This window comes from Dendropsophus ebraccatus, chromosome 7 (genome assembly GCF_027789765.1).
Source record: "Dendropsophus ebraccatus isolate aDenEbr1 chromosome 7, aDenEbr1.pat, whole genome shotgun sequence".
Taxonomy (NCBI): domain Eukaryota; kingdom Metazoa; phylum Chordata; class Amphibia; order Anura; family Hylidae; genus Dendropsophus; species Dendropsophus ebraccatus.
The window spans coordinates 117,720,228-117,738,079 of NC_091460.1; the positions used below are offsets into that span (position 1 = coordinate 117,720,228).

A 17,852-nucleotide genomic window follows, 5' to 3' on the forward strand; every position below is an offset into this window, starting at 1 on the left:
TGTCTCTGAGTCACGTGATCAATTGGACTGATCGTGTGACACAGAGACGGGAGAGGACGTACAGCTCTGAGACATGACATCGTGACATCACCATTTTATCCAGGAAGTGACATCACCATGTTATCCAGGAAGTGACATCCCCATTTTATCCAGGAAGTGAAGAATTTGTATAACTTTTGGGGGGGCAATACAGTACTTTAACCCCTTAAGGCCAAAGCCTATTTTCGTTTTTGCGCTTTTGAATAATTCCATTTAAAGTTTAAAAGTCCATAGCGCTTGCATTTTTTCACCTAGAGACGTATATGAGCGCTTATTTTTTGCTAAACCAATTGTACTTTGCAATGACAGGCATTGTTTTTCCATAACATATGCTGCGAAACCGGAAAAAAATCATTTGCGCTGTCAAATTGAAAAAAAAAAAACAAATTTGTTTTGATTTCGGGGAGTTTTGCATTTACGCCGTCCGTCCTATGGTAAAACTGACTTGTTATGCATGTTCCTCAAGTCGTTACGATAACTATGATATATAACATGTATAACTTATATTGTATCGGATGGCCTGTAAAAAATTCAAACCATTGTTAACAAATATACGTTCCTTAAAATCGCTCCATTCCCAGGCTTATAGCGCTTTTATCCTTTGGTCTATGGGGCTGTGTGAGGTGTCAGTTTTTGCGCCATGATGTGTTCTTTCTATCGGTACCTTGATTGCGCATATACGACTTTTTGATCGTTTTTTATTACATTTTTTCTGGATTTGATGCGACCAAAAATGCGCAATTTTGCACTTTGGAATTTTTTCGCGCTGACGCCGTTTACCGTGAGAGATCAGGAATGTGATTAATTAATATTTCAGGCGATTACGCGCGCGGCGATACTAAATATGTTTATTTATTTATTTATTAATTTATATTTATAAAATGGGAAAAGGGGGGTGATTTGGACTTTTATTAGGGGAGGGGATTTTTTTATTAATAAAAACACTTTACTTTTTTTTTTACTGTAACCAGAAGCCCCCCTGGGGGACTTGTATATAGACAGCACTGATCTCTCATAGAGATCAATGCTGTGTATATACACAGCAAAGATCGATTAGATCGGTCATAGATTACTATGGCCTGCTGCAGGCCATAGCAATCTATTGCCGAGCCGGGATCAGCGTCATTCCGACGCTGAGGCCCGGCACGGGCAGAAGAACGGATCTCCCCCCCGCGATCGCATTGCGGGGGGGAGATCCGTCCCACTAGACACCAGGGATGTGTTTACCTAAGCCTCTAAGTGCAGCTGTCAGGTTTGACAGCTGCACTTAGAGGCTTAATTAGCCGGCGCGGCAACGGGACCCGCGCCGGCTAATAGAGGCGCTCCCAGGCTGCACGTGTCAGCCGGGATCAGCGCCGTTCAGAGCGGGGTCCCGGCGGGATCCCGCTCTGAACACCCCGAGCGGCACCATGACGTATCAGATACGTCATGGGTCGCTAAGGGGTTAATAAACAATTTTCACCAGACTTCTCCTTTAAAGGAGAAATCCAACCGGGACCTTTTTTTCAATTTGCCTGGAAAGGGTGTGGGTGAAAACAAAAACATCTACAGAGACCTGGAGTTGTTTAGAGTGGGCTAGTTGGTGGTTTTTTTTTAAGGGGCACTTGTCATGGTGGCCAGGAGTGGTGATGCCAACCCTTAAGTAAACAAGCAAGTGCAGGTGCAGCAGAAAGCAATTAGCACAGTGTCCAGCACTTAAGGAATCTTCAGTGCAATACAACTTAGTACTTTTTAAGGTGAACAGTTTACACAAGATAACAAAGAATAATTTCCTTTCTACTGATGAGCAACACAGAAGGATTAGCTTGGGTGCTTGTAAGGTAGAAAGAGAAATGTAGCATAACAAGTAGAATAGGTTGAGGGACTGCCTTGGGGCCTTGTCTAATAAGTGCAGAAAAAAGTACAGAACTCTTTCAGGATAACTTGTAGTGTGACTTGTTTAGAAGAAGGAAAAGCTCGAACTCAAGGTGAAGACTGAGAAAGAAGACCCCCTCTTGCCAGAAGATCCCACTGAGTGTCAGGTCTGGTAGTATGAGTCCCAGGTTTGAACAACTGGGTATAGCTAATCTCTCAAGGTTTCCCGGGTAGCTTCAGCAAATTCCAATGGAGTACTTCAGCTTATGCTCTTTGCTCCATAGCAGTTCAACAAATCACAGCAATCACTGAGTTCAGTGCCACACTGACGAGGGGCAGATACCCCGAAACAGCTGTCTGTGGATGGATGCCTGCCTTGGTAAACCCTTGTCATGTCGCAAAACTTGTCACAGAGTTAGACTTTGACACAAAAGGGGCCACCCTGGTGTTTCCCTATTTATGTTCCAATTATGTTCCAATACATAGCAACAGGCTAGGGATATCTGGCTATTCCCATGTTTTGAGACTTGTAACCAAGGCTCCATGGACTCCTTTTTTCCATTGCAGACCAATCCATGTTTCTTGGATAGTCCTTACTAGTTTTGAATTGGTTATCTTTGGCATAGCTTCAGCTGTGCACAGAAATAGGGGAGAGTGAGACACCCTAGTGGTGACAGTGTGGAAAGGCACTCATCATACCAGAGTATGACACCTGACAGAGTTACCTTTTGACAAGTGGAATATAGGATTTAGTGGCACACCTGTACTGGGACAATACACATCCACTTACCTCCCTGTCTCCAAGTGCTAACACCCATAGTTCGCCCCACTGGTTCCCTATTGCTGGTCGGTTCCTGGTGGTGAGAAGGGACTTGGGACATGATATGGCAGGACTTCTCAGTCATTTAGTGTATTGAGTAAAAGGTTCTGGCTGTAGTCCAAAAGAGACCTGAATGTCCTTTCTGAGTCTACCAATATTACAAATTTGGTTACTGCCAGATATTTCGGGATTTATTCTTAATAACATATAGATAGATAGATAGATGATATATTATAGCTTTATATACTGTACATCAGCCAGACCACTGCTTTTAGAGCAGAGCGGTGATCAGTAACCCAGACAACTAGCTGTCAACAATGGGGGAAAATGTGCAGAATATCAGGAGGAGGAGGCAAGCCTTCTTAAGGATTGTATTTGCTAAATTATTCATGATGATTCCCACAGGTTTAAGTTGATTAAAATGAGAATACAATGAGTATGGCAAGTTTAAACCAATAATAAAAGAGCAACAGAACTATATCAATTAACATAAAATATTACATCAAAGACTTCAGAGAACGAACAGTTTTATAAAGCAAACAAGGCGTTGTATTCTCTGATTAGTATTTTGTACCATACAGAGAGGAAATGAATTGTGTGTACGTGTCACCTCCAATATCTGTGTCGTTTTAATTCTCATGATCTACAATAATGCACTTGAATGAATGCTGAAGCCTCCAAGGAATTGCTTTATTATTTCCATTATACAATGTGCAGTAAACAAGTCCCTTAATGATCCACAAGGAAGCAGCTGGAAAAACAGCTATAAAACTATATTACTTTATATTGCTTTCAATGGAACCTACATTGGTGTTGAGTCAGTAAGTGTCCTTTTACATGTGTCATGTAGATACTGCTATAAGTATGAGTGGATAAAAAGGGGGGGGGGGGGGGTGTCTGTGTTTAAAAGGTAACTCTTATTTAAAACCAGCATGTGTCTCCAAGTGTTGTGCCCTTTCATATCCACTCTGCTCAGCTATGCAATGCAATTCTATGGGACACTGGCAGTTCTGTAAACAGCTTGCTTTAATGGAACTGAATGGAAACAAAATGACATGGTGCTTCAGAAATGAGCGTTACATACCAGCTATAAAAGTTATAAATTCACACAGGCCATTTGAGAATAAAAAAAATAAGAAACTAAGAATGTTCCAGCAAATTCGGGTTTGATTACTTTGCCCCCCCCCCCCCCCTTCCTCTCAGGTAATTAGAAGTAGAACTTCTCAAAATAATTACAACAGTGACACCCCCATTCTTCTCTTAATATTTAAATTTTGTACCCACCACTAGTCCCCAGTAGTTATAGCAGATGCTTTCTCCCTTCCTAGTAGTCACAGCAGGCGCTTCCACTTAACCAGTACTCACAGTAGTAAGAGCAGGTACCTCTACTTCATCAGTTCTCACAGCAGGCACATTTACTTTATCAGTACTCACAGCAGGCACTTATACTTCACCAGTACTCACTGTGTAGTGTCCCAGCTCAGGTGTGCCACTAAGTCTTATTGCACCTGGGTAAAGTAACTCTCTCAGGTTCACACAACGGGATGAAGAAGATTGTGTTGTGTGTTTTCCCCACTAGGTGTCACTGTTGTATTTATTATGTATGCACAGCTGAAGGTCTAACGGTTAATTGTTTTAGGCCACCTGCTATGTCTCCTCCTATTAGAGGTGCAGGCTTGTTTTCCTTCCTATTCTATCACGTCTCTCTTACCCACACACAGCCCCACCAATCACACACTAGCTAAGTTGCCCCTATAAAAAGGAGCTAGTGCCTGGTGGGTGACTCTTCTTGTTGAGTCAGTGGAGAGAGACAGAACCAGAGAGCACAGTTCCTGCTGCAGTGAAGCCAGGATCCTTGTCAGGGACCTAGAGACTTATCTTTTCGATGCCAGTTTCTACCACTAGCATGCAGTGCTAGAAAACCTAGGAGAGAGTGACATCCTTTAAGGAAAACCTTGTCTATGTCAGGGATACACAGGGTAGTAACCTATAGTTGGATACTGACCCCAGCAGGACAAAAAGCATTAAGAAAACTGACGTATCCTACTACAAAGCATGGCTCTTCTGAGAAGTCTTGGAAAGTCTGCTGAACCCAGAGCAGGGTACTGAGACCTCATACTACCCTAGCAGGACGGGTAGCCGACACTATAGGGCAAATCTATACGCTATCCCGGCAGAATACATTGCTACATTGGACAGGGCCCTCAAGACCCTCCTCTCCTCTACCCTGCCGTTACAACTACTACTACCTCTTGACTGAACCTGCAGTTACCAGAGTGTGTTTATTGTGTATTGCACTGACATTCATATCAGTAAACCAAGTTACCCTGGTTAACTCATAGGACTCTTGTCTATTCTTTTGCAGCAGCACCTATACACCTGTTCCCACTTGGGCTATCCAAACCTGAAGCCCAGTGCTCATTTGTCCAGGGGTGGGTTCCAACATCCATCCTGGCCACCGTGACAAGTGCCCAAATGACCCTACACCTACGCAGCAACCACAACACAGCATAGCTACCTTGGCATACGGCAACAGCAGACCCCTCTACTTCACCAGTACTCACAGCAGGCCCCTCTAGCAAGTTGGAGTTGTCGAAACTTAACAGTCTCTAAAGGAGAGGCAGTAGCAGGTGGTAGCCATCTGACTGCTTAAATAAACCCGAAAAAAATGATATGTAGAGAAGAACAACTACCAGGACCCATTTTTTTTCAAAACGCCTGGGGAGGGGGTGCGTGAAAAAAATAACATCCACTTTACCCCCCACAGCTCCAGTGCTACCACCCACCAGCATTTTGCCTCCTTGGTCCCTCGGTGTCCAGCCGTCTCCGGGTCAGAGAGAGGACTTGGGACGTGACATAGAAGGCAACTCAGCCATTCCGCAACTACAGAGGTGTTCAGCCTCTGCTGCTGAATGGCTGCACAGGCCTGGCATGGAAATTAGGGGAATGCAGATGGAAGCACAGGGAGGTAAGTGGATGTTATTTTTATCACCAATGCCCTTCCCGGACAAAGTTCTCCTTAAGGGTGCGTTCACACCTACTGGATCTGCAGCAGATCTGCAGCAGATTTGATGCTGTGTTCAGTTATTTAAATGAAATCTGCTGCAGAAAATCAACTGCAGATCCTGTAGGTGTGAACGCACCATTAATGGAATAAATGAGAGAAAATGAAGAGACCCAAAATATGCAGATTCTACACAGCATTTCTGGCTTCACCGCCTCTAATACACACCTACAGCTGTCTGTAAAGAAGGTCTGGATTTTTTTTTACTTTTTTGAAAGTAAATATTTCCAGATATTTACATAATGTTTCAAATTAGTTTAGTGCAACAGCATTGATTACGGTAAGTTGTACTAATCACCATATAGCTGTCAATTATAATGTTCTAATTTGCATATTTACCAGGCGCATCCTCATGATTTTTAATATCTCAAGCAAAGTTTTTTCTTCTAAAAAGCTGAGTTTTTAAATTATGAAAACTTTCTATATAACATTCTACATTTTATTATATTCATAATTTCCCTCTATACCTATATTTAGACCTCATTTCATTAACTTTGTGGATAATGGGAATGGAAAGTGATGTGTGGTTATGCACAGAGTCCTGAGATACACATTGAGACATCACAGCATGAAAGCAGTCTATCCTGCCATTGTTATCTCCTATTCTGTAGTATGTATCAAATAAATGGAAAATGTCAATTCAAGGTTTAACATTTATGTTATAAGGCATGGAGTGTGGGAGAATGGTGAGCGTAAAGCAGCAAACATTACTCATCTTCAGTATTAACTTTTTCACAAAAAAAATCTATTCAGAAATAAAAGCTTTGCATGCATCTAATATTTATTCATTGTATTTAATCTCAATATATATTTCAGTTTTGTAATTCCATTAGGAAATATTAGCACTTCTTATCTAAGTGCTTTTTAGTTTTGAATTGAGAAACTAGATTATAGATATGTCTATAAATAAAGTCATGACGGCTCCTTCAATCTAATATTACAGAGCTGTACACTATGCACTTCATAATAAATGGCAATGATGGTGCAAAACTTTCTTTCACAAACAAAAATACTGACTAAATAAAGAAATATACTCTATTTTCCTGTGTATAAGATTACTTTTTAATACAGGAAGGTCAGGGGTTGTTTTATAAGCCGGGTGTTGTCTTATAGGACGGAAAAACTTCGGAATCGGACTGGAGAATCTGCGGTCGCCACATACGGTGTGTGTGTGTGGGGGGGACTCAAAAATGTTCGCATCTCTGGCCTATACGGCAACTATATGGAGGACAGAGCAAGCTGCAGGCATCCAGGGTATGGAGAAAAAAGAGATATGGTAAAGTGGCGCTGTGCCCGGAAAAACAAACCTCTTTCACCCGCCTGGCCGCCCTTGTATCCTACCAGTATTACTGTACCTCCTTCTTTGCCTCTCAGATCTCACTGATGTCTGATGTTTTTTGTTTATTTTTATAAACTTTCATTTGGAGTCTGTTGAAAGAGGTGTAGTCTTATATGGCGAGTATATCCCAAACTCTGTATTTTAACTGTAAAAGTTGGGAATCGTCTTATACGCCCAGTCATCTTATACACCGGGAAATACGGTAAATTGCCATATTAGCAATACTTTTTTGTTTATGCCATTTCCTCACCTTAGTGGCATTTTTGGGTTAGTTTTCACAAGCCTGGAGGACTGGAATTACTGTCGTTTTTCTAAAACAGAGTCTGTTCTTGTGATGGTGCTGTTTCACACAGGCAGTGTTGTTTTCCCTCATAGCCCTCTGCGTAAAAAAATTTGGGGGGGGGGGTTTCGGCATTTAACGGCACATAACGGTCTTATGCTACAAACAATAGCCGATATTTGCTGTTAAAGAGAACCAATCAGCACGATTGTATAGAACTACTGTGCAGTACCCCGTTGCTACCGGGGAAGAAAGTGTTTTATTCCGATGTGAGAGGGGCGGCAACTAGTCATCTGGGCAAGGAGCCACTATCAGCTCTCTCTGCTTGTCAATCATCCTCACACTGCGTGCTGACAGGCAGATGACTAGTCATGGATGGCTCACGCCCAGATGACTAGTTGCTGCCCCTCTACCGGCTTCACGCACAGGAATAAAACTACTTTTTCCCCGATTGAAAGCTACTGGCACAAATGTGGCTGGTAGCCTCAGGGAGCTGCACATTAGATCTATACTATGCAGCTGGGAACCATATCAGCACAATCGTGGTGGCTGGATTATTCTGTAACATGCAATGACTACAATGAAGATGCTTTCTCCTAATTGGTAAGGGCCTTAAAGGTGACACCTTCATCTTCTTAAGATAGGAATAAAGAAACCATTACAGGTAAAACTGGAGGGAGAGGTGCTTTACACAAGGATCCTGTTTTGGTGTTCTTTGGATCCTTGGTTTTACAGGTATTACAAAGATATAAAGGTTTACCTGAACTATTTCTGCAAGCAATATGAAATAAAGCTAACACAAAATGGGCCACACAGAACATAACTAGAGATGAGCAAATTTACAGTACAAAGTGAATTGCTTTGTTAGCTCAGCAATCGGCTGCTTTTTAAGTCCATGCCGCTCTGTGCCGATGCCCCCCGAGTGGCTGGAAAATCTGGATCTAGTCCTGGGAAATGTCTGCTAGGACTGGATTCAGCTTTTCCAGCCACCCAGGGCAGAGCAGCACAGACAGACATCCGGCTGATAAGCAGATTGACGAGCTAACAAAGTAATTCGCTTTGTACTATAAATTCACTCATCTGTACACATAACTGTATAAAGACCAAGGGTCCTATTACACTGAGCGATTTTTAACGATTAACGGCTAACGATAAACGATCGCAAACAAGATTGTTTATCGTTAACCTGAAATCGTTCACCATATTACAAAAAACGATGGGTGTTAGTTAGATCGTTACTACGATCGTTATTGTGATCGTTACTATGATCATTTACTCCATCTGATCCCAGCAAAACAATGAACAATGTGCAATTAAACTGAACGATTAGTGAACAAATGCGGAACTTGAGCAAAAGAACGTGTAATTACAGCGAGCGATTAACAATATTTTTAGGTTCAGATCTAAATCAACGATCGACGACATATGAACGATTTTCGATCAGTTGCCTGCAATTACACAGAACGATTATCGTTTAAATTCAAACGATATAACGATTTTTCACACGATAATCGTACCGTGTAATAGGGCCCTAAGCCCTTCTTTAACATGATTCTGAGGTGACTGTACAATTATCCAGGCTGTTAGGCTAGGTTCACACTGCGTTTTCAGCATCCGTTTAACGGATCCATTTTTTTTAACGTCCAGAAAAATAGGGTCAGCAACGTTTTTTGGTCCGTTTTGGTCCGCCAAAAAAAACGGATCCGTTTTTCTTTTATAATGGAAGTCAATGGAAAAACGGATGCACACAAATGAATCCGTATTTTGCAATCTGTTTTTCATGCGTTTTTTGCAAAAAACTGATGCGTTAAACGGATGCTGAAAACGCAGTGTGAACCTAGCCTTACAATTTTCATCAGTTTTAGCACTTATCATCTCCCTATTCTTATGTCTGCAGTACAAGGACAAGTAATGTAACAGGCTAATTTACATTCTGCATAGAAAAATATACAATGGCTTTTTTCCTGTATAAATGACACAACCTGGTTACAGAAAACAACTGTCTGACAGGTCTTTTTATGCTGCATGGGGTGATGTAAGGTGACTCCGGTAATTAGGTAGTCTCAATGTTTTGGGCCTTTTAATGCCCTTTAAGTCCAGACCTAGATGGACATATCTTTCAGACACTGTCAGCAGCTTTCTTGTCTAGTTTCTGTAGATTCTGACTTTTAGTGCCTTTATAATTGCAGAGGGGTCAATCTTTATTATTTCCTCAATATGTTACGCGGTTGTGATTGACAATCGTTTTACTCTAGATTTTTTTTTACAGTAGTTGTAAAGAAAAAGTGTTTAATATAAAGTCTATTGTTATACATTCTATAGTTTAAAAGAAATGCTTTTTTTCATATCTTTAAAGGGTTTTCCATTGAAAGTCTTTTTCTTTCAATTCAACTGGTTTCGGAAAGTATAGATTTGTAATTTACTTCTATTTAAAAATCTCAAGTCTTTCCATACTTATCAGCTGCTGTATGTCTTGCAGGAAATGTTTTCTTTTCAGTCTGACACAGTGCTCTCTGCTGACATCTCTGGCCGAGTCAGGAACTGTCCAGAGCAGGAAAGGTTTTCTATGGGAATTTGCTACTGCTCTGTACAGTTCCTGCAGATGGCAGCAAAGAGCACTGTGTCAGACTGAAAAGAAAACAACATTTTCTGCAGGACATACAGCAGCTAATAAGTAAGGGAAGACCTGAGATTTTTAAATAGAAGTAAATTACAAATCTACATAACTTTCTGAAACCAGTTGATTTGAATTGGTTTATCAAACCAATTCTGAGATGTATTCTTCTTCTTCTTATGTTTCCATTGAATGATAGAAGTTAAACATTGGCACAAGCTGGCTTGTAGATAAGACATTTTTTGTTATATGTGTGCTTAGATACACATTCTAACTAGTACATTTTAATTATACAGCTTGATGATCAGTCATCAATTTTACTGTCAATTGCAAATCAGTATATTCTAATATTTTTTGTGAAACGTGGCGATGCTTTAAAATTAGATCAATGCCATTTAATGAATCTCATTACTCTTGCTTGTCAAACAGGATTGCTGATTTTTTTTGTCACATTATCTATCAGAAAAAAATGAATAAAAAGCGATCAAATTCATCCATCTACACAAATTTGATACTAATAAAAACTGGAGATCGTAGAGCAAGAAAATGAGCCCCCAAACCCTGTAGGTGTGAAAATAAAAGTTCCACGGCTCTTGTAGCTATCGTTTAACGATTCCCTATAATGATCGATTGCTAGTGAAAAACTAGTGATTTTGTAGCAAAGGATCCTGTGGTTATTACATTCACCGATCACGGTTATGAATGATCGTTTTTACGAGGTTATATGGTCGCTAATCGTTTCTCAGGACGACTCACACAACACGTTTTATGGGCGAATTACTTATTACATAAACAGTTATGTGAACCATAGGTGAACTACCAACGATAATTTTTCAACGTGTTTAAAAGACAAAATGAACGATTTTTCATTCATCGTTTGATTGGTAAGTTTTATTACACTGAGAGATAATCGGTCATTTTCGAGCGTTATAACAAATTTTTAAACCATAATCGCTCTATGTCATAAAGCCTTTAGAAGAAGAGGAGAGGAAAAAGAAAAATGCAACAATGAAAATTGGCCTGGTCCTTAGGGCCAGAATACACTGTGTCCTTTAGAGGTGAAACACGCCTAAGGGAGAGGTGATATTTGTTGGTTTTATCTACTCCCCCCCCCCTCCCCTCCCCCGGACCTATAAATGACATAGGAAATGAGAAGTCAAACATGAACACATTACCAACTAACTGTTAAAAACTCTCAGTGTTGACTTAAATTATGCAGCAAACAACAGACATCCTTGGCCTGAGAAGATAATAAGAGGCTCTTACATATATTCTCACAAAATTCCTCTAAAAATTTTCCCGTTCCGGACATGTTTTTAACAGGCCCGAGGACACCCACCCCTCTTAGACCTATTACCCTCCTTTGTGGACCTTGCCCATCAGAAGTCAACAATTCAAGCTGGGAAACCACTATCACGCCTTTACAATCATAACTAAGATAACTTAAATATTTCCAAACATCAACATTTTCTCCACCACCCCAACCATGCTGCTGTGACTGGAATATAAATGACAAAAACAACAAAGAAATGTCAAGGGCAAAATAGGATATAAATGTTAAGAGTAGGTAGAACTTAATATTGCACTCCCGAATGGGAAAACTGACTCCTTTCCAGTACTCCCTGCCCTTTAAATTACCATGCTCCACCCTGTCTTAACCAAACTCTGTCCTACCCATACAATCTTTCTCACTCCTACCCCTTCCCTCTTGTCTCATTCCCATAGCTACACTCTTGGGGCTTACTTTATCCTAAGGCTGGGTTTTAGCACTGTAAAATAAAAAAAAAACACCCATAAACAGCCGATATCCTTTAATGTGTTCTATTGAAAGGCATTTATCAGCACATACATTGTGTAAAGAACTTTTAGAATTACGGCCATTTTTCTTTACAATGAGTAATTTGATGGCCTCTTTTCCTATTGACCTGAGGAATTAAAGACAACACACTGTGTTTCTTCCCCTCTTCCCATGCCCCACCTCCCTAAGTGTAATAAAGTTATACTTACCTAGTTCCTGTCAACCATGGGATCTTCTGCCAGCGCCATTTTGTGTCAATATTCTCACAAGTAGAGGGATGCTGGCCCAACTAGCGCCCCTTAGTTAGGCTGGACCCATCTACTATGTCATCAGATGAACAAACCAATAAGAAATGACTGAATGACTAGTATAAAAACTGCTTGTACATTTTTTTTTTTTATAGTGCTGGAGTTGTCCTAAAAGATAACGTCAGTCCTAAAAGAATGTCAGTTCTTCCGCACAGTGAATAGGGCAATAAACAAATTGAAGCTTTGCTTTTTATAGGACTAGTGAAATATTTTTAGGCATCATTTTAAAACTATATGGTGCCTTTTAATTAACATTTTTATATATGAAAAATGTATTAAAAAATGTTTGCCATTGTTTTTATTTTTATTATAACTTTAACATAAAGCACGGAACCATGTCCATATGACAGTACATTACTGCCTGCGCGTGTCAAATGGAAAGGCAACTGTCAGCATGCATTGGGAAGTGTAATTATAAAGGTTATCCAGGGTTAGAAAAAGTACACTAATTATTATTATTTTTTTTTTCAAAAACAGTAACTACATGCCCACAGGTTATAAGTTGTACTATAACCCAGCGCACATCAATGGAACTGAGTTGCAAAACCACACTCAAACTTAGGAAAAGGGAAATTCTGCTTCTGGAAGAAAGTGGCCATGTTTTCTAAGCCTGGATAACCAGGTTCACACAACGTAAAATTTCTATTAATCACAGCCGTTGTGACGACAACCGTGATTAATAGAAATTTCACGTTGCACTGCAGTCAGAGAGAATCCCGCCTGGAGTGTAAACACTTATGGGGGAGATTTATCAAAGGGTCTAAAATTTAGACTGGTACAAACCTGCCACAGCAACCAATCACAGCTCAGCTTTAGGCAGTGCTGAATGGAAAGCTGAGCTGTGATTGGTTGCTGTGGGCAGTTTACACCAGTCTAGATTTTACACCCTTTGATAAATCTTCCTCTTAGCATACACTCTGGCCAGGATCCTTGGCGGCCACAGTAAGAACTGACAACTACTTTAGAATGTGCGCCAATTCCCAGCGAAATATTTCTCTTTACTGTTGCTACAAAAAGTAATAAACTGTACAACAAGTACAGGATTTAACAGCTAAACAGCAGGAAACAAGGGCAATAACAATATACAGATTTTACAGAGAACTCAATAGAACTAGATGCAAGGCCTCAAGGCAGCATAGTGTAGAATGACATCTCTGCAAAATGGAAGAAATAGCTTAAATACTTTTCAAACATCTCCTTGACTTCAAATCATGTAAAAAGAAAAAAAACAAAAAACCCTAAATGGTGAGGATTCTATACTGTATAGTGTCATATGTTCTTACAGGCAAATGTATTGTAGAATATTCTCCTACAAAAACCCTACTGGCCAGCCTCAGGCCAGTGTACAATATTTCCTATATACTTTATTTAACAAAATCAAATCTCACAATACTTAAAATGACACAAGGTGAGGTAAATTTATGCACACAGAGTTATGATCGCCACAATGTAAACAGTATTTATGCATTTCAATAATTACATAAAAAATAATGTAACGCCCAAAATGTTGTTAATTCATATCTAACATGTCCAAGGGGGGCTAACAACCAAAAGTATACCAAGGTCGTACCAATGATGCAATCAGACACTGGCTCTACTGCTCTAATACTGCTAGTAATATCAATACTGATGAGAAGTACTATTGCACCACCCCTAATAAGGCCTAATATAAGGTGCTATTAGTATACAATAAAGAGCCATTCCAAGTGGTATAAGAGATCACCCACACAAGACACAGTGACCATACCTGATGTAAGTTAGTTTTGCCTAGTTTTTTAGGAAATAAAATGTATTGTAGAAGTGCAGCAGTTTTCCTATCTTATAAAGTAATAACATACCGTATAACAAGGTTATGCCATCATTGTCTGATACTTTGGGGTTAATCTGTGAAACCCCCACAAATCAGAGGTGACCCCGGCTGTGCAGGAATCTGGGATGCAGCCTCATTCACAGCAGGTGGCCAGGAGCAGCGCAGCGCAAGCCAACTGTGCTTTTAGCCATTTAACTCAAAGGATCATTGGGTTTCTGGAAGTCAGATCCCCACTGATCATAAAGCAATGGTGTTACCTCTATATATACCCAGTGGCGGTCTTTGGCACCAAGCACCCCAAGCGATCGCTTGGGGCCCCCAACATCCAGGGGGCCCCCACGCCCCTCTCTTGTGCTCAAGACCACTGGATAGGGCCGCTGCCCGGCTCGCTGCTGCAATCTGAACTGTAACTATGAGCACTCTTAATAAGCGCTTATAGTTACATGCAGCAGCACTGACAGGGTGGGAGACATTGGCTCCCTTCCTGTCAGTCACTCTTGTGGCCGCAGGAAGGGTTTTTCCTGCGGTCACAAGTGGCAGCTTTGTCCTTGTGGTGCCGGCGCTCCAGTGACATCACTGGAGCATTGGCGCCAGGACAAGGGGAGTGCGGCCACAAGAGTGAAAACCCTTCCTGCGGCCACAAGAGTGAAGAGAAGAGGAGACGCCTGGACCCAGGTGAGTATAAGTGTTTGTTTTATTGTGTTATATACTATATGGGAGGGGGAGCCCACAGGGGGGCTATAGACTACTGGGGCTTCACAGAGGGGTCTATATACAACTTGGAGAGCACACAGGAGGTCTATATCCAAGTGGGAGAGCACACAGGGGGGCTATATAGTACTGGGGGAGCACACAGGGGTCTATATACTACTGGTGGGGCACACAGGGGGTCTATATACTACTGGGGGAACATACAGGGGGTCTATATACTACTTGTGAGGCACACAGGTGGTCTATATATAACTGGGGGAACACACAAGGGTCTGTATACAACTGGGGAAGCATACAAGGGGTCTATATAATACTGGTGGGGCACACAGGGGGTCTATATACTACTGGGGGAACCACACAGGGGGTTTATATACTACTGGAGCAGCACACAGGAGGTCTATATACTTCTGGGGGAGCACACGGGGGGGGCTATATATAACTGGGGGAACACACAGGGGTCTATATACTACTGGGGGAAGCAAACAAGGGGTATATACTTCTGGGGGCAGGACACAAGGGGTATATACTATTGGGGGCAGCACACAAGGAGTATATATTACTGGCGGTAGTGCACAAGGGGTATATACTACTGGGGCAACACACAGCGGTCTATTGTTTTGGAACGCGTGTCGAGGGGGGGGGGCAGACATAACTTCGCTTGGGGCCCCAGAAGTGCCAAGACCGCCCCTGTATATACCTCTACACTCTAGGATGGAGGAGGGGAGCGTACATATAACAAACTGCACACAATACATTGAGCTACATCGCTGAACATTCATCATATCAAATTCTATCTATCTATCTATCTATCTATCTATCTATCTATCTATCTATCTATCTATCTATCTATCTATCTCCCTTTCTATCCTGTCTCATCTATCTATCTATCTCCTATCTATCCATCCATCCATCCATCTTGTACATTATTACATCTAACAAAAGTTAAAATACTTCTGTTGTGTAATTTCTGTTTTACGGCCATTGATTCTCTGTATCTTGAATGACATTCGGTCAAGCTGTGAAATAACAAGATTACTTATCTGGCTTGCCACAGCGATGTGACCCACATCCACAGACTTTTCAGAACATTAAGAGTCATTAGGGACATGGCCATTAAACTAACACACATCTAGTCCAACCCATATACTGTAGTAAATGTATTTCTTTCTTACCTCTAGGGTCTCCATGGCTGAGAGATATGATGACAATCAGAAAAAACAGACTCTTCATTTTGACTGCTTTCCCTCCGCACAGTGTGGTCACATATACGTTCTACAACCTGACTCCAGACTTATATATTATGTGCCACTCAAAACAGATGAATGATTAATTTTAAGGTTGTGGAGAGGGGCTGTACAACCCTGACCTTTATCTTTAGCATCTACAGGAGAGTCTAGTGAGGACAAACAGACATGTAGGCCGTTGGCTAATTTTGCAATCAAAATTAATAATTGACCTGGTCAGAGAGTAGATATTTTCTGTTATGTCCAATCTGCATATTAAAAAAAGAAAATCACTGACTTTAGATACCGTATAAGCTCTGTATCATGCTAGGTATATATAACAATGTAAGCAAGTTGAGGAAAAATGCAATTACTATGGACATATATTAAATCAAATTAAAGTGAAATACTTGAGATTTTAGGGTTATTTTTTGTAAAAAGCCTTCGAAATGCCATTGCGACAGGTCAGAGAGGGTCAAAGTGCTGGGATGCTACATGGTTAAAATAAATCTGCAGCAATGTTCAGCTAAACGCTGTGCCCATTTACGTCTGCTTCTCGCCGCTAGCTTTTCCAGCCCCCCCTATTCTCTAAACTAAGGAAAGCCCCTCGGTATGGTCCTGTACTATATCATCTAAATATAATGCTGCCAAACATGCACTCTATGAATACTGCCAAACACTATGGGGGACTTTTATTAAGTCCGACATTTTTTACGCCGGACTTAAAAATGTCCCTGCATCTCCGGCGCTACAGGGATTTATGTAGAGGCGGACTGCCTCTACATAAATCCCGTGCGCTCCGGTGCGCACGGCCGAAAAACCTACGCCAGCTGAGGACTGGAGTAGGTTTTCGGCGTAACTTTTGACGGAACGAATGGTGAATCGCGCGGACTCTGAGTCTGCGCCCTCTTCACACCCCCTCCCCGCCTCCGGCGTAGCTGGCGGAAAGTGCCGATTTGCGAATTGCCGTTGATGCATGTCCCCCTATGTCTCCTAAACATAATACTGAGACTCACTGCACTCTGTGAATACCACCAAACACTATACCTCCTATACATAATACTGATACACACTGCACTCTGTGAACACTGCCAAACACCTTATCTACTAACCATAATACTGACACACACTGTACTCTGAATACCGCCAAACACTATACCTCCAAAGCAGGGGCGTAGCTAGGGGTTCAGCCTAGGGGGGGCGAGTGAGTCTGAGTGGGCCACCAACCAACCTTACCCATAGGGAACCTCAGCAGGTGACAAGGCTCTCTGAATAATAAAGGGAATATTCTTCTACATTACTCATAGAGGATAAGGATAAAGAGCAGTGTAAGAGGCTTCTGTACATTTCACATATAGAACCACAAAAAAATTTAAAGTGCTTAAGATTAGAAAAATATAATTGCCTTCTTCCACAGACAGCACCACTCTTGTCCTCAGTTTGTGTGTGGTATTCGACTGAAGTGAATAGTGCCAAGTTGTGATACCACACACAACCTAAGAGCAGGGGTGGCGCTGTTTTGGAAGAAAGCAACTATGTTTTTTTTTCTTAATTCTGGAGAACCCTTTTAACCAGATTATCTTTGCCTAAAAATAATAGTGGTATAGGTAATATGTTTTAGATATTAAGGCTATGTTCACAATCAGTCCGGACGCATTTCGTACGCCGGCGTACATGTGCGGCTGAATCTACGGGCGTGGGAAAAAAATCGACATGCGGCCGGATGCGTACGAACCGCGAACATACGCCCGTAGTACAGTTATGCTTCCCTAGCTTGTTTCGAAGCGATCTGAAACAGGTCATTTACTTGGAAATCTTCGCCCAGCCCAATAAACCACACAGAACCTTTTGGATCGAAAAATCAAGTTAAATTTGGCTGAAATAAGTACTTCGTACGGGACCGCATGGAAAATCCACGGCCGTGAGTTGGAACAGTTCCGTCCTCAAACAATGGTCTTGTTCATTTTTACGGCGCCGTATACGATCCGGCCG

At 41.4% G+C, this 17,852-nt stretch overlaps 1 protein-coding gene across 1 annotated transcript in view; it reads right to left on the reverse strand.

The window, feature by feature from the left end:
- GC (GC vitamin D binding protein) overlaps positions 1 to 15,940 on the reverse strand; it is a 70,388-nt gene extending 54,448 nt beyond the window's left edge. The window contains exon 1 of the mRNA XM_069978294.1: positions 15,810 to 15,940. Coding sequence (XP_069834395.1) covers positions 15,810 to 15,867 — 58 coding nt within the window. The 5' untranslated portion in view covers positions 15,868 to 15,940. The remainder of the gene's footprint in view (positions 1 to 15,809) is intronic.
- Positions 15,941 to 17,852: the final 1,912 nt, after the last annotated feature.